General features: G+C 40.9%; 2 protein-coding genes across 4 annotated transcripts in view; both read left to right on the top strand.

Annotated features, from left to right (window-relative positions):
• The window catches only part of PIK3C2B (phosphatidylinositol-4-phosphate 3-kinase catalytic subunit type 2 beta), a 72,515-nt gene extending 68,876 nt beyond the window's left edge, over positions 1-3,639 (top strand). For all 3 annotated transcript variants that reach the window (XM_074308910.1, XM_074308911.1, XM_074308912.1), the window contains 2 exons: positions 1,207-1,335; positions 1,502-3,639. In XM_074308910.1, the coding sequence (XP_074165011.1) occupies positions 1,207-1,335; positions 1,502-1,690 (318 nt within the window). In that variant the 3' untranslated portion in view covers positions 1,691-3,639. The remainder of the gene's footprint in view (positions 1-1,206; positions 1,336-1,501) is intronic.
• Positions 3,640-8,151: 4,512 nt separating this feature from the next.
• On the top strand, positions 8,152-16,310 carry PPP1R15B (protein phosphatase 1 regulatory subunit 15B). The gene is made up of 2 exons (XM_074308913.1): positions 8,152-10,539; positions 13,463-16,310. Exons 1-2 carry the CDS (start codon positions 8,167-8,169, stop codon positions 13,673-13,675), a joined length of 2,586 nt encoding a protein of 861 aa, XP_074165014.1. The 5' UTR covers positions 8,152-8,166; the 3' UTR covers positions 13,676-16,310.
• Positions 16,311-22,839: the final 6,529 nt, after the last annotated feature.

Genomic DNA, 22,839 nt, shown 5'->3' with positions numbered 1-22,839 from the left:
TTTGGGTTCTTATCACATAATTTAATATTTAATTACACACACCTTCATGAATTGGATAGCTTACTTAGCTACCCAATAATAAAAATTATTTCCAACTAATCATATCTCCTTTTATCTCCTATTACTTCAGTCCCTTCCCTCTCCTATGAAAGCTCCTATTTACCCCCCCTTCCAGTCTGTAATGCCCTGTTACTCACTGTGGCTGAGCTGGTGCCATACACATTCTTCTGTCCCACCTGTCCTCCAGATCACCTGTGACTATAGCAAACTCCCTTGGGAAAGGGCTTTGTATTTGAAGGGCAGTGATCAGTGAGTAAAAGCCCTACTTCTTTTTTCTATTTGGGAGAGATGAGTCATGCAGGAGAAGCAGGACTCACAATGGCTTGTGATTGGCCATTATCTACTCATCTTACAAAGTTTCTTTCTCTTGTCAAAAGTCCTATCTTTCCATTCACCTAGGTTTTCAAAGCCTTGGTATCAGTCTTCAGCTCCACATTCTTCCACACTCCATATATCTAATCAGTTGATAAATCTTGTCAAGTTTGCTTCCATATCTCTCAGATCTTTCCCCTTTCCATCATCTCTCACCTGGATTCTTAAAATTGGTTCTTAATTGGTCTTCCCATCTCTAATTTTTCTTCTTTCCAATCTACCATCCACATGGCTGCCAAAGTGATTTTGCAGATCTAACAATATCATTCCCTTAATAAATTTCACTGGCTTAACATCAATTATTATAATCAAATATTTATTCATCTTTATGTCATCCTTTTAAAATATAAAATGTAATTATATATTAGTACAATAGAACATGTATAAAATTTACAACTAAATCTACATACATTGAAAATATAAATGCTTAAAAATTTTACTGAGAGGGACGTGATATCGAAATGTTTGGAGATCACTGATCTAGTCCATGGTCTTTAAAAAGTTAATCACCTGGTAGCCAGTCTTCTCTAAGCTTTACTAGATTGGTCCTTAGACAGCAGAAAAGACCTATGTTCCAAGCCCTTCCAGCTTGGTAGAGTCTGCCAGAACCTAGGTTTTTAATTCCAGGGCCACATTGAGGCAGCAAAATAGGATTTTGATAAGGGAAGATTTGTAGGAAGATATATTCGTGATGAGAACCTAGGAATATGGTTGGTATATGGAAGAAAAAGTTTTAGAAGGAGAAGTTTGTCACATTTTGCATCTTATCTGCAGCAGCTGCTCCAGGATGGGAATGATCCTGATCCCTATGTGAAGATTTACCTCCTCCCTGACCCCCAGAAAACCACCAAGAGGAAAACTAAAGTGGCCCGGAAAACCTGCAATCCGACCTACAATGAGATGGTGCGTAGAGAAATCTAGTAGAGTCAGAGACAGGGTATAGGTGGTATCTCACCTATCTCTGTATACCTGTGAGGCTATAATTGCCCCCCTCCTTGCTCCTGGCCTGTCTCCCTAGGGACTTTCACTCTTTCACACTTTTTTTCTCTTCATTTTCCTGCCTTTACAGCTGGTGTATGATGGGATCCCTAAAGGAGACCTCCAGCAGCGGGACTTGCAATTGAGTGTACTAAGTGAGCAAGGATTCTGGGAAAATGTCCTCCTTGGGGAGGTTCACATACGTCTTCGGGAATTGGACTTGACGCAGGAGAAGATGGGCTGGTTTGAACTAGGATCCCGAAGCCATGGGATTGTGTGAGCCCAGCAGAGCCATGGCCCAGGACCATCAGGATGATGGCAGAACCTGAGTCATTTCCTTTTCTTGAAAATGGGCAAAGTCATGGCCCTAGGAGCATTTTATCGCCTATCCAGGTGGATCTAGCCTCCAATGATGGGAGGGGGAAGAGAGCAATCTTTCCTCATCCCTCTATCCTCAGATTGAACTCGAGTTGTGATGGGCAATTCCATCATGGCTGCAAGGGTGCAACAGAGTTTTAAGTTTACCTTGTGTCAAGGGAGCAATGACTGGTTGGGGTTGGGATGGGGACAGGGTGGGAAACTTTTTTTTTTTTTTTTTTTTAAAGATGGGAGGGGGTGGATATCTTAATTTTTATTTTTAAAAAATGAAATAGTAATTTTGTCCTAACTGGACAGGGAGGCATTATGAAAATTGGCATATGCCTTAGTAGGGGGGGTGGGGGTAGGGGTGGGAAGAAAGTTTGGTATTCTTTTGTATTATTGATAAGGTTCTTATTGGACTTTTCCCTAGGGTTTTTTCTTCTATCCATAGGAATTATTTTTTGTGTGGGGGACAGGGAGGGAGTCCATTACGATCTCTCCTAGAGTCCTCCTCCCCTTTAGGGGGAAGGCTGGGAAAGAGAGGGAAAGGTAGGGGATCATGTACTAGGAGAGATGCCTGCTCCTCTGTGCCTGTTAAGAGATTTTGCTTCCAAAGGAGAGCTGTATAATTTGTACATGTGTAAGGAAGGGCCTTCCATTTCTGAGGTCCTACCAGGGGTGACTGATGCTCAGGGGACCATGCTCTTCTGGGGGACTGATTCACCTCACTCCCTCACTTCAGTAGGATCTGATCTGATCACCCTTGTCTTCCATCCCTTCCCAGTGTTCCACTCCTTCCCCCTACTACCCACTGGGTCCTCTTCAGGACATTACCAGGGATTTGCTTTCATCTTTCCCTCTGTATTTCCTCTGATGGGACAAAATATCATATTGGATCTCCAAATAAGCAGCCCTCACCTAGGTGGTCTGGACCCTGAGCCAGACAGAGCCTGGGGCAGAGAGAAAATAAATCAACTTCTCTGCCTTTCAGGTCATATTCTGAGAAGCATTCCTTCCTCACCACTTTTCATTTCTCGTTTTCCTTTGTATTCTCAGACTAATTTTCTCTTCTTATTTGGCTGTCTTCTTTTATGTAATGGTTTCTTCCTTTCCACAATTCTATCCCTCTATCCAGTCTGGAGTTCGAGGGATGTCTGTGACTGGAGTGAAACGAGATGGAACTGTTAGAAAAAGCCTGAACTGCTGCTTTTTGTCTTCTACTTTTCTTGGTTTGGCTGACAAGGAATTGGAGTGGAAGTCATGATGACCCCCCTTGCAGACCATTAAGTCTTCCACCTCTGAATGTTGAATGCTACCTTTGGGGTTTCATTTTTCAGGATCTTCTGGAGCAAAGAAGAGACTTTGAACATTATATTAAAAACTGTGTATTAGAGTAGTTAAACTACTTCTTCCTTAAGTCCTATAACAGAAAGTGGAAAGAAATGAGGTCAGAAACCACTCCTCCAGTTGTTTCAGTTTTCCTCACTAGGACCTTCACTACTCTGTCTTCTAGGATCAGAAACCCCCTGATCCATAATGCTTTGTGTATATATTCTTTCAAGAATTGGAGAGAACAGCTCCAGTTGGATGAAACAACATTAGTCCCAAAGTCTCTATTTTTCTTTTATATTAAAAAGAGCAGAGAAGGAAGCTGGGCTCTTGTTGTTACCCCATTAAACTTGCATGTGGGGCCTTCCAGATGAATGGACCACGAGTGTTTTAAGGCCATTGCTTGGAGCTTATTTTATTTTGTATACCCTAGCAGCCTTGGTAAAAAAGAGGCTTCTGTACTGTACCCACTTCCCCATGGCCCCATGTGTTTCTCACTTTCTCTGGAATTGTATTTTTTAATAAATAACATTCAAGGAACAGACTGGTTGGTTTTCAAGGCTGAGAGGTTTGGGTTCAAAACATCTAGTGTAGGTCAAACATCTTATCTCATTAGACTTCCAAGAAGATCCACTTCTACTTGGGATGTTTCCATTTCTTATTTAAGTAAAGGCTAGCTTGCTTAAAAAAAAAAAAATGTCTATCGCTCAAGTGCTTCAACTGTACACATGAAAATTATTTTACTGGGTCAGAACCATGGAATATTCAGCTCAGGATTCTATTCATGGTACTAGTATATAGGATGTGTGGGAAGGCACCTTTGTCCTATATGAAGGCAACTGGAACAGGTCAGGATGTTTTGAAAGGCGACTCTGGTTTCCCATAATTCATTGTGGATCCAACTCATACATTTTTTTTTTTTTTAAGTATTTATTTATTATTTTTTTTTTAATTTTTTTTTATTATATATATATATATTTTATAATATTATCCCTTGTATTCATTTTTCCAAATTACCCCCCCTCCCTTATTCCCTCCCCCCGACGACAGGCAATACCATACATTTTACGTGTGTTACAATATAGTCTAAGTACAATACATGTGTGTGAATATCATTTTCTTGTTGCACAATAAACATTAGAATCCGAAGGTACATGCAACCTGGGCAGACAGATATTAGTGCTAACAATTTACATTCCCCTCCCAGTGTTTCTTCTCTGGGTGTATCTACCTCTGTCCATCATTGATCAACTGGAAGTCCAACTCATACATTTTGAGAAAGAATTGGCATCCTGGGATTTGTAGTTCTGAGAGATTATCTTCCTGAACTACAACTCCCAGAATAGTCAGTTTTCAACCCCCGCCCCCCCCCATTATACACAAATTTCCCTAAACCCTTTTACGACCCTTTAAAATCATGTTTTATGAATCATCACGGCCAAAGAATTCCCCACCATAAGGTCAACCTTCTGGTGATTAAACCCTCATGGCTTGGGTGGTTCCCAGACAGCAGCTTCTACATTAAAGCATTAAGTAAAAGATAATATGAAATACTGGGCTAATTTCCATAGTGATAACCTTGTCTTTGCAAGAAATTTTAGTATGTAAAATCACAGCCTTTTATAAAGATCTCCAAGGTCATCTATTCCAATCTGGACCTCCTCAGGCATCTCCTGTACCACACCCAGCACAAATTGCAACCACCTTCTGCTTAAAGATCTGTAGTGATAAGGAACTTGCTATCTCCCTAGGCACCTCACAGGAATCTCTAATCCTTAGGAAATCTTTTTAGGAAAGATTGAACTTTTCCCCTGTACCAATTCCCATTTTCTCCTTTATTCTGCCTTCTTTTCCATTAACATTCCATTTCCATAAACATTCACATTTTCTTCAATAGATCCCGATTTGGCATGTTTCTGCCCTAAACTTCCCCTGCTAGTAGAGAAAGGGAAAACGCTGTCCTTTGCCACTGGGACTGAACACTTGGTATGACTTCGAGCTGGAGAAGATCATACGATGACTCCGAGGAGAAAATGGAAGAATGGCCTAAGTTACTTAACAGTCATTTAGGTCGTAGGTCTTCAAATTCAGCTCAGCAACATTTATTATGCTCCTAGGGTGAATGATACAAAATGTAGCCACAAAAGTGACAAAACTGTAGCAGCATTTCACTTTTAGGCTGCCTGGAGGGCATATACACGTAAAGAAATACATAGTATAATCAAAGTTAATATATGTAATGAGGAGTGAAGCAGGGCCAGAGGTAGTGGTAGACCTTTAATTGAAGCTGTATAGAGGAAAGTAATTCTTTTTTCCTCAGATTGTGGTGATGATGATGATGGAAACAGAGCATGGGGAATCTACTCAGACATTTTTTAAATTTTCCAGTAGTGAGTCAAACAAACTGAGGGGGAAGGGGGTATTTGAAGGGGATTCCTTGGGGTTTTTCTGTTTAGTGAATGATGAAAATTAACCAGCTGCAAGATGCGTTATTGGCCTTAAGGTGTCGCCACTGCTCTGTACTTTGGAACTTTTTTAAAAAGAGTTGGGGGAAAAAACCCCAAACAACCCAATGTTTCTGGAACCTGGGAACTTGAATGTGTTAGTCCGAATAAAGGCAATTTGCAGAACATTTCTCCTTATAAAGTTTTACGAATATAGATCAACAATAGGACTGGGAGAGGATGACGCTGTGGAGGAGGATGACAGACGGATGACAGGGACAGGCCTGGATTTTCTGGAGTTCGAATCCGGTTTCAGACGCTCACTAGCTGTGGGAATCGGGGCGAGTCACTTTACCTCGTTAACCTCAGTTTCCTAATCTGTAAATTGAGCCGGAGAAGGAAATGGCAAACCTTTCCATATCTTTGCCAAGAAAACCCCCTCAAATGAAGCCATGAGGAGTCAGATACAAAGAGCTGAACAACAAAAACAAAGGAAGGCTGAGTAGAATTTGACATTAGAGGTGGTGGGTTACAAGCTCTTTAATCTTAAAGAATAAAGCATTGAGCACATCCCAAGTGCAAACTGGACTAAATACTGGGAATATAAACAGAAAAGGCAATGGAACCTTTACACAGCAAGAATCTCCTGCCTACTTTCTTTATCCCTTCTTCCCAGCCCTTCCACAGAGCCTCAGCAAAATTACTCCACGATAGTCATAATTCAGAGTTTTCAGCCCTCCCACGGAGAGCCTTTTAGTTGCTCATTTAGATCAGCGGAGGGCCTCGGGTCTTCCCTTCCGAAAATCCTTCCGGCTCCTGCGTAACCTCCCCCCTTATCGTTGTGTACAGAACTCCCCGTCCCTACCCCACACAGATAAGTTTAGAGAGGCGTGTTATGGGAGTGTTGACACTGCGTTTTTCATGTTTGCTGATTAGAATGATAGGATTTCTAAACTGAAAGAGACTTTAGAGATCACGAATTCCGCCTATCTGATTCAGACGGATCATGGGAACACTGTGGGATCAGAAAAGTAAAAGGGGTTCTGAGACCCTGGCCCAGCCCTCTCAGTTTCCAGTTTAGGAAACACCCAGTTACTCGGTGTGTCATAGGTGGCTTCTGGTCTCATCTTAATCTCATCTCCGCCCGAATGCTCCGGAGAGGCGGGACCATTTATCTCCCGTGAGTGGCCGGGAGACGGCCTTGTGACGGTATTGTATGAATGGAAAAGGACTTTGCTCAGGGTTATGTTATAAATGACGGTCTAAGACTTCCAGTCACTTGGAAAGGTGCTGTGATCTCAGCAAATTATTATTTTGTTCTAGTTAATAATATCCCTGCCCGAGGCATCAGCTTCAGGGAATGACTGAGAGCTTCCAGAAGTGCAGTTGTGGGTAGATTTCTGCCTAGATAGTCCTTCCTCCCTGCCTGGGTGACCTTGACCCTATCACTCGCCTTTGTTAGCACCCCTTCTCCCCCGTAATGAGGATGAGAGGATGAACTCTCTATGAAGCAAATCGTGTTTTAAAGTTATTTACTTCAGAATACGTTAATTAGCATTTTTATATCAGTTGTCATTTCCCTGTGACTCCTCATTCCTAATGACCCTTCCGTGTAACCCTCAGAAATGATCAAAACAAATGACCACGTGAGGCTGTTTTGCTCTGCTTCTACACTAAGAGCATCCTTCATCCGGAAGTTATCCATCATTATTTTTTCAATCACTCTCATTTAGAAGCGGGAGCCGGTACCTACTTCTTGCAGCCCCCGGATTCCAATAAACAAACCCCCTTTAGGGGGAAACTAGCCTGTTTACAAAGTCCTGCAGCTAAAATGACCCACTCCCACAGCCTGGCCAGAAGGTCTCCCCTCCCCCCTGGGCTTATTTTAGAGCTAGGAACCAGTCCGGGCACTTGGAACACCTGGCTTGGAAGATGATCAAATAGGAATTGATTGGTACTGCCAAGAGTGAGGAGGAGGGGCAGGAGAGTGAAACAGACCTCGGCGGCTTTTGTGTAAATTTCCCCCCTCCTTTCTGTGACCTTCCGCTCCTCTGTGACCTCAGTTTCCCCCATTGTGAAAAGGGCTAGCCCGGAGGGAGGGGTAAGTAACCAGGCAAAGGCGCATCATTTCAGTATCTCCAAAGCTGAGAGAGCATGTGATTGATTCATGCTTGGGTTCAGAATTTTTTTCCTCTGTCACAAGAAAAGACTTACTCATCTAAGCGCTAGCATGCTTAGCGAATGCATCATCCCTCCCGTCAAAGATCACGAGACTCCCCCCTCAGCACCCACGGATACTGAAGCCCTGCAAATTGGCTTGTAGGTGCAAACCGTGCATTGATTGACACAGCAGCTTGTGGATACTAAGAGCTTCGGGCTACTCTTTGAATTTCACTTCCTCCTACCGCGTGTCATCAGCCTCGAGGGTGGGAGGGCTGGTGTCCTAGGAGACCAGAACGAAGCTACTGCGCACGCGCACACGCTCCCAGAGCGGCTGATGCAACTGCAGCGCACCAGCCAGAACGACGCGGGGGGGCGGGAGGAAAGAGGCCTACCTCCGGAAAGAGAAAAGAGGAGGAGGAGTGGGGGAGGGGGAGGGCGTGACCGACTCGGGGAGACCCGGATGAAGGCGAGAAAAGCCCCTCCTCCCCTAGTGCTTGCGGCTGACGTCTGTCGGCGCGTGGCCAAGAGGCGACGTCGTGCGGCCGGCGCGCCCTGTCGAGTTCCGTCCCTGCTTGGTGCGGGCTATCCAGTCCGGACGCCGGCACTGCGGCCATTTTGGGTCTGCCTCTGTCTGGGCGTCCGCCGGCTTCCGGGCCCCCCGCCGCCGTCCCCGCCTGCCGCCACTGAGGGGCCGCCTCTCCGCTCGTCTGCTCTGAGCCGCTACCCGAGGTGTCCTCTCTATGGTGACGGGACTCTCGCCTGCCTGAGGCAGCTGCTTCCCGGCCCCTCCCGGGCTCCTCGTCCGCTCCCTCGCCATGGACGCCGCCTCCCCGGTCGCCGCCTGCGCTCTGCTTTCCGGACCTTGGCTCTCCGACCGCCACCGTCACCGTCGCTTCCCCCGGTGGCGCCCCTGCCGTGCCGCGGATCACCACCGGCCCGGAGTCCCGGCCCCGCCGTCCGGCCGGGCCGAGGGCGTGTAAGCGCCGGCCCCCGCCCCGCCACCCCGAGCGACCGCCCCAAGAAGCCCATGGAGTCCGGAGTCCGCGCGCCCCGAGAAGGGGCCTCATGGCTCCGGCTGCCCTTCTTCCCGCTTCCCCGCCACGCACCGCAGGGATCCAGCTCCCCCGCCATCGAAAAAAAAGCGCAGCCGGGGCTCAAGGCCCCTGGAAACCCCCCGCCTGAAGCCCGCGCCCGGGCCTGGCTGGCCTTGCTGGCGCAGCTCCTGGCGCCGCTGCCCAGCCTGCTGCAGAAGCTGCTGCTGTGGGGCCAGCTTCTGGGGGCCGTGATCCCCAGCCGCTGGCTGGAGCGGGCCCCGAGAGCCCCCGCCCCGAAGGCCACGAACTTCGAATGCCCCTCGGATGAGGCTGCCGCCGCCCCTCTGCAATGGCTGGAAGAAGGCCTGTCCTGGCCGTGCGGCGCTGCAGACCTGGGACTGGAACTGGAGGGCAAGGGCCGGCCCTTGGAGGCGAGCGCGCGCTCGCTGCAGCAATTGTGGGGCGCCGAGCTGGTTCACGGCAGCCTCCAGGCCCGGCTCTTCTCCGACGGGGAGCTGTGCTCTTCCCCCCACGGGGCTGTGAACATTCAGCACTTCAACAATTTCAACGTGGTCTCTTACGTGCTGAACCCCGCGGGGCTGGACTGCGTGTCGCGCGTGGAGCTCAGCTGCCAGGACGGCTGCTTTGTGGCCGCGGAGCCGCGGCGGCAGCCCCAGCCTCCAAACGCCGAGGGCCCCGGGGCCGCCGGGCGGGGATGCCCGCACAAGGCCCCGCTCTCTCAAGAGGGGCTGCCCGAAATCCAGCATCTCCGCACGAAACGTCTGGAGTTCCTGCAGCAGGCTAGCAGAGGCCAGGCGCTCCCCACCCCCGACCAGGACCACGGGTACCACAGTCTCGAGGAGGAACACAACCTGCTTCGCATCGACCTGAGCCAAGCCTTGAAGTCTGGGTGTTGCAGAGATAGCTCTGGACAATTTGCGTCCCCCCCGCAGGATCCTCCCGAGGACGCCCCGGGGCCGCTGACCCCGGAGAGGCCGGCGTCTCTGCTGGGCAGTCCGGGCCCCCGCGACAGCTGGTCGGCCTGCACCCCGCCTTTGGAGAGGGACGCCGGGGAGATGCCCCCGGGCTTGGCGGACGGCCCGGACGAGGACTTCGCTGTGTCTGCCAGACCGGCCTGTAGTAACAAATTGATAGATTACATTTTGGGAGGCGCATGCAGTGACCAGGACACCAGCAGCGAATCCGAGGGGGAGGAGGCCTGGGACGAGGAGGGGGAAGATGATGGTTTTGATAGCGACGGTTCTCTCTCGGAATCGGAGCCCGGCCCGCCGCGTGCGGAAGGCCTTCACCTTTGGAACTCTTTCTACAGTGTAGACCCTTATAACCCTCAGAACTTCACAGCCACCATTGAAACTGCTGCTAGAACGAGGAGTGCAGACCGGTGCGATTCCGGGGAGGACTCCTCCGAGAAGTCCGGCGAGGGCTCTTCCTGGACCGAAAGCCCGCCTGGTTCTCCTGACCACAGCTCTGGAGAGGACGAGTGGGAGTCTAGTGCAGATGAAGCAGAGAACTTAAGGCTCTGGAACTCTTTCAATAACTCCGATGACCCCTACAACCCTTTGAACTTTAAAGCACCTTTTCAGACCGCAGGGAAAAAACGGGGAGACCCGTGCGACTCCAGCCTAGGAGCGGAGTCGCCAGCAGCCGTCTCTCGGAGCGACACCGCACTGAGTTGTAAGGTGCAGCAGCTGCTAGCGAGCCCGGAGGCTGGCGGCACCGACGGAGTCCAGTACGGGATTCTTTCCGGAGAAAGGCCCGCGGCCACCCGCAGGAAAAAGGTACAAAGGAAGGGTGTGGGTGAAAATGTGTGGGGAGGGTGAGCTTTAGGGAATGAATGCTCTCAAGTTTGGATTAAGAAATGGTGAAGTGGTCCATTTACAGTTTTTCCATGTTTGTTGCTTTTTATTCCAAAGTAAAGATCTCATGACAGATAAGTTAATAGCAAACTGCATTTTTAGTGTGGTATGTCCATTATCACAACTAAAGCGTAATTACAATGCACGATCCAGTGTCCAAAAGGTCATGTTAGTACCGATAAAGCGGAAATTTCTTACGTAATTCATGAACATTTTCTCTTTTAGGGTAACAAGAGCGTTAAAAATTACACTTATTTACAAAAATCTCATCTTTCCAGGCATTGTGAGTTTTCTCGTTATGGGATCCAACCAACAGATTTGTAAAGATGCTGTTTTAATGAAACGGATATATTCGTTATTCCGTATGAGACTGTTGGAACTTTTATTTTCAGATTTCATAGTTAAGGATGGTGGTGGTAAGGTGGTAAGGCTGAAGGGACCTATAGGTTTATATTTGATTTTTTTTGAATATAAAAGCAAAATTGCTTCCCCCACAATTACTAATTTGTAAAGCTTGGCTTTGACTAAATTACCTTAAGAAATTTTAAAAATCGTTTGGTACACCAAAAATAGCCAAAGCATAGAAGTGAAATTATAGTAGTTTGTGTTTCATCTCTTGTTGTTTTACTTGTGAACTTGTGACAAAATTCCTAGATTTGTGGTGAAACTGCCAAATTAGTAGTTCTTAATATTTTATCATCTCTTCAGAAAACCCACCAGCTGGTCACAATCTTTTTATAGATTTCCTTCTTTGATTGTTATCTCTAATGGTAATGGCTTTTCTGGTTTCTGCTAATTAACGGTCTTGTTGTGAGCTTGTTTTAAATTTTCTTATCACTTTAATGACTAAAACCAGTATTTCTCCACCCATTTTCCAGGAAGAGAAAGCACTGGGGCTGGGGCTCTTCTAAGACTTCCTTTTGACCATATAAGGTTTTTGGTCTCATTCTACTCCACCATGGAGTTTCAAGAGTGTACTGTAATTTTTTGGTTCAGGACATTTAACTAATGCCATCATCAGGCAGATCTTCATTCCTTCAAGATACTGTAGTAATTACTAATACTAAAAAGTTAATTATTTACTTTAATCTTCAAGAAATTGCTTTTGCCCCTGCTGATTCACTCATTAGCTTAGAATTCTGGTTCAATTTCTTAAATTCTAGTTCTCAATTTCTTCCTATAAATTGAAGTGATTGGAAGAAAGCTCCTTACTGCTTTAGAATTCCTTGATGGAAACACAGTTCTTTAGTTTTAAAAGTGGTAAACTTGTCTATGGATTCCATGTTGCTTTTTGTCACTATACCACTTTGGGAGTTATGGTAGAGTGAGAAGAGAGGTGTTTGAATCATTTCTTTTAGGGATGTTGCTACCTACAGGTTATCTTAAGTCCTTTCCCTGTTGTAATGTAGAAAAAGTAGTGAACTTTGACTTTTGCTGTTAAGTTGGATTTTCTTTGCATCTAGATTCTGATTTCAATTTTATTATGTTGTGGTTAAGTTATATTCATTTGATATGCTCAACTAGCTTATGTTGGTTACCACATAGGGGAGGAATGGAAAGCCCTTCATGGTATCTTATTAGTTCAACTCTCCCACATTTTACTGATGAAAGGATTGAAGCAAGAGGTGTGTAGTGATTGGCCCAGAGTTGCACAGAGAGAAAAGTAGAGATTGAGTAGTTGGAAGCATTTTGTGACATTTTTCCTAGTGAACCAAGAAGTGATTAATGACCTGAATTGCAATATCTAGTATTATATTACAATTTCTGGTAATTGTACTCAGGGGCATTCCTTGGCCTGATGTAAAAGGAATGAAAGCAGTGAGCCACAATGGGATTGGCTGATGTAACTATTGAACATGCTTTAAGGTAGATATTTACATACTGAGTATGGTCTCTTAGGTTATCAATTAAATAAGAGTTTAAGAGGACTAAGGATTCCATTGCTTACCCTGTTATATTTTACCCTTAATAAAAATTACATATAATTTTGGATATACCAAGTTAATGGAAATGTAAAAAAAAAATATGACATTTTATGGCATGATTACAATTGCAGACTCCCTCATAAATCTATTTTGAGCACATTAATAAGATTTTATTGAAAACTTCTTTTGCCTATATTATGAGTAAAATTTTGAACTAATGGGATGATTTTAGAAACCTGTCAATTAAATTAAGAACTTAAGCAACTTAATACGGAAAAACTAAACTTAATGAGTATTTAAACATACTGTTCCAAACTTTATTCTGAGCTTCCATTTGTATATGTGCTTGGAAGGAATGAGGGGAAAAATTGGAACAAAAGGTTTTGCAATTGTCAATGATGAAAAATTACCCATGCATATATCTTATAAAGAGCTATAATAAAGTTTTAATCAATAAGTTGTGAAAAATATTAAACTTTGTCAGCTTAAAACCCATAATGTTCTAGATGAATACTTGCTTGCCATTGGCAAAAGACATAAATTTGAAAATTTAAATATCCCACTTGGACTAATATCCTTTTTATCTATAACAGCTAAAACTAAACATTTAAAAGTCTTCATCCAAATATTATTCAGCCAGGAAGCCAACTTGTCAGAGGGCCTCAATGTCAAGAGGCTCAAGTACCACTTGTGACATAAAACCTTTTGTGATCCTAAGTAAGTTGCCAAGATTTTTTAAAAAAGTTGACAGCCTGCATTGTTAGGGGGGATACCTTATGCAACTAAGTAAGTTGAGTCCTTACCCTTATTCTCTTATTCTTAAGACTAACTTGCAGTATTGCTCTGATAACTTCATTGAGTATAAAGTATCAAAAAGTGCTTATATGTTTAGTTTGATTTTTAAAATTTTGTCTGTGTAGGTAACCTTTCTTGAAGAAGTTACTGAGTATTACATAAGCAGTGATGAAGACCGCAAAGGACCCTGGGAAGAATTAGCAAGGGATGGATGTCGGTTCCAGAAACGAATTCAAGAAACAGAAGATGCTATTGGATACTGCTTGACATTTGAGCACAGACAGAAAATTTTTAACGAACTCCAGGAAACATACTACAAAAGATTTAATGTTTTCTAGTGATTGGAAGATGATAGCCCTCTTGCCCCACTGATACATACTATCTCTTAAGAGGTGTCCACCTTTTAAGAGCTGAAGTTGGCAGCTGCCCTTTAGTTTCTGAGAGGGAATGAAATTTGGATGCAGTGCCCCCCAGCTTAATGTTACCTGTGTGCAACAAACCTACTTTGAAGTGTGTGTCTGGTTTTATTGTTGAAATAAGACCTCTTAATGAAGCCTAAGAGTGTGGGGTTGTGTGGCTTTTTTAATTTTTATTTTCTTGAAATTAATCCTGTTGTGTAAGTTGAATGTGTTTTGAGTATGTTTTTTGCTTTGGTGAAGAAGATGGGGACCTATTAAGTTGTAATTTTGCACTTTTTAAACTTTGAAGGGAAACAATATTTATAGGGTTCAGAGCCCACTTTCGATTCTAATTTAAAATATATATGCCTGACTAAAAGTCTTTGTGCTCTTTATACTTTTCTTTTTCACTCCAACAAACAGAAAATAAAATCTTGTATTTTCTGTTGTATTTTTTCCCACCTACTTAAATAATTGCCCTCTTGCCTTAAGGCTATGAAATCAGTCTTGCATATACTACTACTAAATTAAAATAAATTTATCTTATACTTTGAATTTGGTTAAAGGAAATATTAGTGGTAAATTTAAATTTTAATTTCAGACAAAATTTTATCCTCAGTGATCAGAGTAGCCAAGAGTGACTATAAAAATATTGTTAACCTATTTTTGGAAACCTTTATCTTTTACCCATAAATTATAATTTTTCACACATTAAAATTGTACACAGTAATACAAACTCTTAAAATCTCTTTTGAGAAAGGTTCTTTACATCTTTCATATGTTTCCTCAGGATACATTTTTATTTTTTTTATTTTTAAATGGCAGAAATTGATTGGCATAAAACTTAACATCCCAAATTACTTCTATCGCACAAGCTTAATTTATTTTTAAATTTAAGCCTGGCTGAATTTTGCTGGGCAGAGGGTAAAAGTTCATGGAGCAAATTTGATTGCTTATCTTCTTTAAAAAAAAAAAAAAAAAGCTAAAACTAAAAAACCAGTGTTATTAATATCATGCCCCTCAGCACTGTCACTTTGAAAACTTGTCAGGGTAACACTGTGAACTTGGAAACTGGCAGTTTTGAATTTTCCAATTTAAAATATTGGAATATAGACTTCAGACATTCCAAGTTGGTGTCAAAGAAGTGGCGAATAAATTGGTAAAGCCCAATTCCTTTTGGAAAGGATAGTACTGTAGATTAACAGCTAGACAATGTTAGTAACGACTTAGCCCAAAGGTTACCTATGTTTCTATGCTTGTGCAGTTATTGTTTGAACTTATTCTGTTAGTTCTTCGGGCCTGTGCATTTGCTTTGTTGAGGGAACATTAACTGAATATTTAAAGGACAGTCTCATATTTTTACTTACTCTTCTCTTATAGGTAATGGAAGACATGGGTAGGAGAAATGATCTCCAGGTCTAACTTGATTACATGTGGGAGAGAATTCTTTAGATCAGGAACCTAGTGGATTAGACAAAGCCTTGAAGGTTTACTACCTCAACTTATCCTCTATCTGGCCACTATTCCATTTATGTCTAATTAGCTCTAGAATCCACACCAAGTATGTTACCATAAAGATACTTCACATTTTATTATTGGACAAAGTTCTTAATCTTTTTTTTTCTTTCAAAAAAGACCTCCTTTAAAATTTGGAAAGAAACTAGTGCCAGAGTAAATTTTATGTATATCACAGAGATGAGTGCTTTTATTAAGGTACTGACCAACATCTTTGTATGTCTTCTAAATAATACCTTAAGCTATTTTAAATTTAAGTAGCATCTTACAACTTAGAAAAAAGCATGCATTATTTGCTCTTCAAATTTTTTGATCTATAGAAATTTCTTTTGAATTATCTTTGTTCACAGGATTAGTTGGTACAGATAAAAATCCTTGTATAGTTCTTGAATACATAGAAGCTATGGAACATTTATTTTGATTGGACTTCAGAACACTATTCATTTGGGCCCTTTATATTCAACCCCTCTGCCCTTGGGTTGGGGTGACAGGCAGGGAAATAGACCACTACAACTGTGAATAAACTTTTTTGTTAAAGATTCCCTCCTTACCTCCCTCCCCCCCCAAAAAAACCCCCAACAAAACCCCTCCCAAACCTAATTTTTGAGTATTGGGCTTGAGGGTTATGAGGCAAGGGGAGCCCCAAGTTAGTTTGAAGAAAATAAGAATTGTCACCTTTTCTAGCTATAGTGTAAACTTGGTGGTAACTGTTCTAGCTATAAAAACTTTTATAATTGTAATGGTGCTTTAAATGGCAGTGTAGTATGTGGGAGACTTTGTACAGAGATGTGCTTGTTTCTGAGTGTTGAAATATAAAGAGCACCTCTTCATTTTCATCTTTAATTCAAAACTGTAACTAATTATCAGATTTTATTTTTATATAATTTTGCAAAGTAAAAGTTAGGAGACTTCGCAAACCTCTAGATTGGCTTTTACAGACCAGGCTGATGTAAATGTAACTTGTTTGTTGGGGTTTTATAACTAAAATTATATTTCAGTGTATAAACTGTTCGAAACTAATCTTGTAAAAATTGTAATAAAAATATTTGCATCGATAAAATGTTTTGTTATTTCTTAAGATTGTTGCATCTCTACTTAGTCTTATATTTTAATATTCTTGATGCTTTATGGTATTGTGGATGTGGTTTGAATTATCCAAGATTCTATTCTGCCATAGAGTCCAAATTCCTGTCAATCTGAAAATTTTTTTTTTTTTTAAATTTTAAAATCATAGTTTTTTGACATTACATATGCATGGGTAATTTTTCTACAGCATATCCCTAGTACTCCTTTTCCAAATTTTCCCTTCCCTCCCCTAGATTGACAGGCAATCCCATACATGTTACATGTGTTAGAGTATATCCTAGATACAATATATGTGTGTAAAACCGAGTTTCTTGTTAACATGGTAAGAATTGGATTCAGAAGGTAAAAGTAACCTGGGTAGAAAGACAATAATGCAAACAGTTTACACTCAATTCCCAGTGTTCCTTCTCTGGGTATAGCTGATTCTTTCCATCATTGATCAACTGGAACTGAATTAGATCTTCTCTATGTTGAAGATATCCACTTCAATCAGAGTACATCCTCATACAGTATCATTGTTGAAGTATATAATGATCTCCTGGTTCTGCTCATTTCACTCAGCATCAGTTCATGTGAGTCTCCCCAAGCTTCTCTGTATTCATCCTGCTGGTCATTTCTTACAGAACAATAATATTCCGTAACATTCATATACCGTAATTTACTCAACCGTTCTCCAATTGATGGACATCCATTCATTTTCCAGTTTCTAGCCACTACAAAAAGGGCTGCCACAAACATTTTGACACATACAGGCCCCTTTCCTTTCTTTAGTATTTCTTTGGGATATAAGCCCAATAGTAGCACTGCTGGATCAAAGGGTATACACAGTTTGATAACTTTTTGGGCAGATTGCTCTCCAGAATGGCTGGATTCTTTCACAACTCCACCAACAATGCATCAGTGTCCCAGTTTTCCTACATCACCTCCAACATTCATCATTATTTTTTCCTGTCATTTCAGCAATTCTGAAAGGTGTGTAGTGGTATCGCAGAGTTGTCTTAATTTGCATTTCTCTGATGAATAGTGATTTGGAACACTCATATGAGTGGTTAATAGTTTCAATTTCATCATCTGAAAATTGTTCATATCCTTTGACCATCTATCAATTGGAGAATGGTTTGATTTCTTATAAATTAGTCAAGTTCTCTGTATATTTTGGAAATGAGGCCTTTATCAGAACCTTTAACTATAAAAACGTTTTCCCAATTTGTTACTTTCCTTCTAATCCTGTTTGCATTAGTTTTGTTTGTACAAAAGCTTTTTAATTTGATGTAATCAGAATTTTCTATTTTGTGATCAATAGTGATTGCTAGTTCTCCTTTGGTCACAAATTCCTTCCTCCTCCACAAGTCTGAGAGGTAAACTATCCTATGTTCCTCTAACTTATTTATCATCTCATTCTTTATGCCTAAATCTTGGACCCATTTTGATCTTATCTTAGTATGTGGGGTTAAGTGTGGGTCCATATCTAATTTGTGCCATACTAATTTCCAGTTTTCCCAACAGTTTTTGTCAAATAATGAATTCTTATCTCAAAAGTTGGGATCTTTGGGTTTGTCATACACTGGACTACTAGAGTTGTACACTATTTTGTCCTGTGAACCTAAACTATTCCACTGATCAATTAGACTATTTCTTAGCCAATACCAAATGGTTTTGGTGACTGCTGTTTTATAATATAGTTTTAGATCAGGTACAGCTAGACCACCTTCATTTGATTTTTTTTTTTTTTTTTTTTTTAAATTTCCCTTGAAATTCTCGACCTTTTGTTCTTCTGTATGAGTTTTGTTATTTTTTCTAGGTCATCAAAATAGTTTCTTGGGAGTCTGATTGGTATAGCACTAAATAAATAGATTAGCTTAGGGAGTATTGTCATCTTTATTATATTCGCTCGGCCTATCCATGAGCACTTAATGTCTTTCCAATTATTTAAATCTTACTTTATTTTTGTGGCAAGTGTTTGTAATTTTGCTCATATAATTCCTGACTTTTCTTTGGTAGATGGATTCCCAGATATTTTATACTCTTGACTGTTGTTTTGAATGGAATTTCTCTTTGTATCTCATTGTTGGCTTTTGTTGGCGATGTATAAAAATGCTGAGGATGTATGTGGATTTATTTTGTATCCAGCAACTTTGCTAAAGTTGTGAATTATTTCTAATAACTTTTAATTAGAATCTCTGGGGTTCTCTAAGTATACCGTCATATCATCTGCAAAGAGTGATAGTTTGTCAATCTGAAATTACTAAGAAAAGTTGCTTAGCAGGTGGATTCTTTGGTCTGTATAAAATTTGTTATTCCTTTTGGAATGCACAATTAAACATGGAGATATTGAAGGTCATATGCTGTTTTAAATTTGATATGCCATCTGGAATTCTTTTGTTTAGTATACTTTCTAGGATATATAAGTTACAAACTCAAGAAGTTTTTCTGACCAAGAGGAAGACAGAAGAGAAAATAGAATTAAAAACAATACAATTGAAAACCTTTATAGGTAATGAAAAGATCAAGGAGATTAGAATAGGAAGGGATCCAGAGTCTAGTCCGATTCCTTTTAGAGCTGAGGAAATTGAAGTAAACATCTCCCAAATGAAGTAGAATGCTGATGAAATTACTCAACTTTCAAAGGATTTCTCATTACTTTCTCTTCCCCTCTCCTTTTGCTTATAAAAAACACTGGTTGTTTTAGGTGTAGAAGCTCGCATGTTGAATTATTATTATTTTTTTTTCTGAGGCTGGGGTTAAGTGACTTGCCCAGGATCACACAGCTAGGAAGTGCTAAATGTTGAATTATTTCTGACAAAGTTTATGATTCATCCTCACTATGTTAACCAGGCTTTTGTGAATCAACTGTAAAATTTTTCTTTCCCTCTAATTTCAGGATCTTAAAAGTTTTTATTTTTGTTACTATTTACTTCAAGTTTGTCAGCTTGTTCATCAGCTCTCCAGTTCAAGGTTGTAGACTTCACCTTGGAGAAACAGGTCTGGTCTCTATATAACCTATATATAACCTGAGAACTGAGTACTTTGAAGCTTTCAGTTTTGAAAGCAGAATTGATCTCATTTGCAGAAATGCTGCCTGGAAATCAGAGAATTTTCAGTAGCAGATACACAATTTCTGATTTCATGCTTTTTCATCTCTACCTCAGCTATCTTCATGCCAGAATTTGTTCTTTATTGGATAAGTTTAGTAATAGAGGTCTTCCAGTCTTTAATGAGCATTGGACTTTAGAGATTTCATATTCAAATTGTTAAATAAATAGAATGTAGTTTTAAAAAAAATCTGTTTGGGGTCAAGAACATAGTCTCATAGACAAACAGTAACTTCTGTTTAGACATGAATTGGTGGAATAAGGAAGCATATACTATGTTAAACAGTATTTCTTTCCATTGAAATCTCTTAGAAATTTGTGAATAGTTCTGAGGTTGTATATCACAGAACCTAAGGGTTGGAATGGACCTATTTACCTCTAATGTATTTAAAAAAAAAAAATTTCACCCAATGAAGTCATTCATTGCAATGTTTTAAACTACTTGATGTTTTTATGTCACCATGGTTTTCCCCAGTGTCCCTCTCTCCCAAAGAGCATCCCATATAAAAAAATAGTATTTTTAAAAGCAAAAATGTTGGCATATTTAGTCAATAAATTGAAGAGGCCTGAAAACATGAAAAACATGTGAACTTGCCCATTCTGCAAAGGGGTTTGGGTGTCTTTTCCTATTATGTGGGCATTCTTGGGGTACAAACTCAGGAAGGTTAATCTGAATTAAAAGTTAAAATATTTTAGTCATCTTATTTGCATAATTCCAAATTGTTTTCCAGAATGGTTGTACTAATTCACAATTCTATCCATCATATACTAGTATAAGTGGGCATACTTCCTATAACCCCTCTATCATTGATTACTGGGCCACTCATTTCCTATAATGTATGAGAAGTAATTGTTAAGGAGTTTTATTTGACAGCAGTTTTAAATGGTGGTCTTTGAAATTTGTTCCTAATTTCTGTCTTTGGGAGACAAAAATTCTTCCTTCCTTCCCTCCCTCCCTCCCTTCTTCCTCTCTCCAACAGCAGAACAATTAAGGGATGGAAGATAATATAGCACCAACTATGTGCCAAACACTGCTAACAAAAATAATCTCGATTGTTATAGCCCTTTGAAGTAGGTGCTGCTATTTCTCTTTTTTAGGGTTGGGGAAACTAAGGCAGGGGTTAAATAACTGGCTCAGTAAGTGCCTGATGCCAGCACTCTGTAGTTTTCATATAGCCCTTCAAATATGAATACTTAGAGCTATGATAGCTTTTTCTCTCTTCCCCCTCTCCTCCTACCATGTGAAGTTCATTTGTGTTCTTTGGAAAGATAGGGACTCAAGGGCGCCGAACAATTCTGATCACTCAACTATTGTTATCACAATTGAACCAGTGCAAAAGTTGTAGTTTGATAGTAGACAGCTGTCTGATATGTTCAGGGAGGACTAGTACCTCTGGTATGAGGACTTGCTGAGCCCTTTTCAGGGCTGCTCATCCACCTTTGATGTCCACTTGTCACCCAGATTCTATTTGTAGCTCCAGGAAGCTGTATCATGTACAGCAGCTACATCATGGTAAATTCAGAAGATGGGCTAACTCTGGATGAGATTAATCAGCAGGTCTCAAACCTGTTGGTGAATTAGGGGGATGTGTGAAGGCTTTCCCAGAATGGGTGGATGGGAATAATTTGTTCCAGAGGCCACGAAGGTGACTGGTGACTTTGTGCAGTTTTGCCTTGCTTCAAATTTAATTCATGGTCCTCTTCAAAAATGGAGGATAAAATTTATCCCTTTCTCTGGAAGCTAAGCCTTTCTTATGACAACCCAAGATCTTTCCTTTCTTGGTCACTGCTGTTAGCACTCATTGAGCCTGAAATCTAAAACCTTCATATCTTTTTCAGACAATCTCTTTAATCGGGTTTCCCCCAAAGTCATTGTTTTAAACTCAAGGATAACTTTTTATATTTTTGTCCCTATTATATTTTCTTATATTCAGCTCAATGCATATCCTATCAAGATCTTTTTGGATCCTGTTATCCAGTGCTATCCCTCTCAGATCTGACTTACACAGATTTGATAAGCCTACCATCAGTGCTTTAATCTAGTTCATTGATAAAAATGTTTAATAGAGCAAGGCTAAACACAGTAGGAGTACTCCCCAGAGAACTGCCAAATGGACACCAAACCATTAAATCTCCATTAAATCTTACTCTTTGAACTGGGTCCTAGAATCAGTTCTTAATCCATCTAATTGTACATTTACTCTATCTAGCTTATTACTCTATTTTTTCCAGAATGCCCCAAAAGATTCTGTCTGAGTATTTTGCTAAAATCTAAGCAATGAGCATTTATACTTTGCATGTATGAGCATACATACTTTGCTCTATTCATAGTTATTCCCTATACCAGTTTAATAATTACTGAACAAAGAAATGAGGCTAATCTGGCATTCCTGTGTTTGAAATCAGCTGTGTATATTTATGCCTTTAAAAGGTTGCTAAGTGGTGAAGTAGAATATTGCATCTAGAATCAGGAGGATCTGAATTAAAATCCAGCCTCAGACACTTCCGAGCTGTGTAACCCTGGGCAAGTCATTAAAACCTGTCTGCCTCAGTTTCCTCATCTGCAAATAAGCTGGAAAAGGAAATGGTAAAACACTCCTGTGTCTTTGCCAAGAAAATCCCAAATGAGTGCATGAAGAGTTGGACATGACTGAACAATTTATCTTTTAAAGAGTATTCTAGATAAATTCACGTACTTGCTGTTTTTTGTATATGACTTTTTAAAATTTTAAATATATTTTTTAAAATTAGAGTTCCAAATGTTTCCTTCCCTCAGTCTCTTCCTTCACCCATTGAAAAGGCAAGCAATATTTCAATTGTACATGTGAAATCATGTAAAACATTTGCATATTAGCCAAGTTGGAAAAAACCCTAAGAAAAATAAAGTATTAAAAAAAAAAAAAGTGGACACTAATACATTGTTAGTGGAATTGTAAATGGATCCAGTCATTCTGGAGAACAATTTGGAACTGTGCTCAAAAGGTTATCAAACTGCATACCCTTTGATCCAGCAGTGTTTCTACTGGGCTTTTATCCCAAAGAGATCTTAAAGGAGAGAAAGGGACCCACAGGTGCAAAATGTTTGTAGCAGCCCTTTTTGTAGTGGCTAGAAACTGGAAAAGTGGATGCCCATCTATTGAAAAATGGCTGAATGACTTATGGTATATGAATCCTATGGAATATTATTGTTCTATAAGAAATGATCAGGATGATTTTAGAGAGGTCTAGAGAGAGTTACATGATTTGATGCTAAGGGAAGTGAACAGAATTCACAGAATTGTACACACAATCAATGCAAGATTATATGATGATCAATTCTGATAGACATGGTTCTTCTCAGCAGTGATATGATTCAGATCCGTTCCAATAATCTTGTGATGGTGAGAGCCATTTACAGAGAGGACAGTAGAG

The sequence above is a fragment of the Sminthopsis crassicaudata genome, chromosome 4 (assembly GCF_048593235.1).
Source record: "Sminthopsis crassicaudata isolate SCR6 chromosome 4, ASM4859323v1, whole genome shotgun sequence".
In the NCBI taxonomy this organism is placed as follows: domain Eukaryota; kingdom Metazoa; phylum Chordata; class Mammalia; order Dasyuromorphia; family Dasyuridae; genus Sminthopsis; species Sminthopsis crassicaudata.
Note: the sequence above shows the minus strand (reverse complement) of the source record. Positions and strands in the feature narration are given on the sequence as shown.

Excerpts from the sequence above, each read along its gene's own strand:
- PPP1R15B (XM_074308913.1), top strand. The coding sequence starts at position 8,167 with ATGAAGGCGAGAAAAGCCCCTCCTCCCCTAGTGCTTGCGGCTGACGTC. Across the intron at positions 10,540-13,462 it reads CGGCCACCCGCAGGAAAAAG|GTAACCTTTCTTGAAGAAGT; the intron begins GTACAAAGGAAG and ends TTGTCTGTGTAG.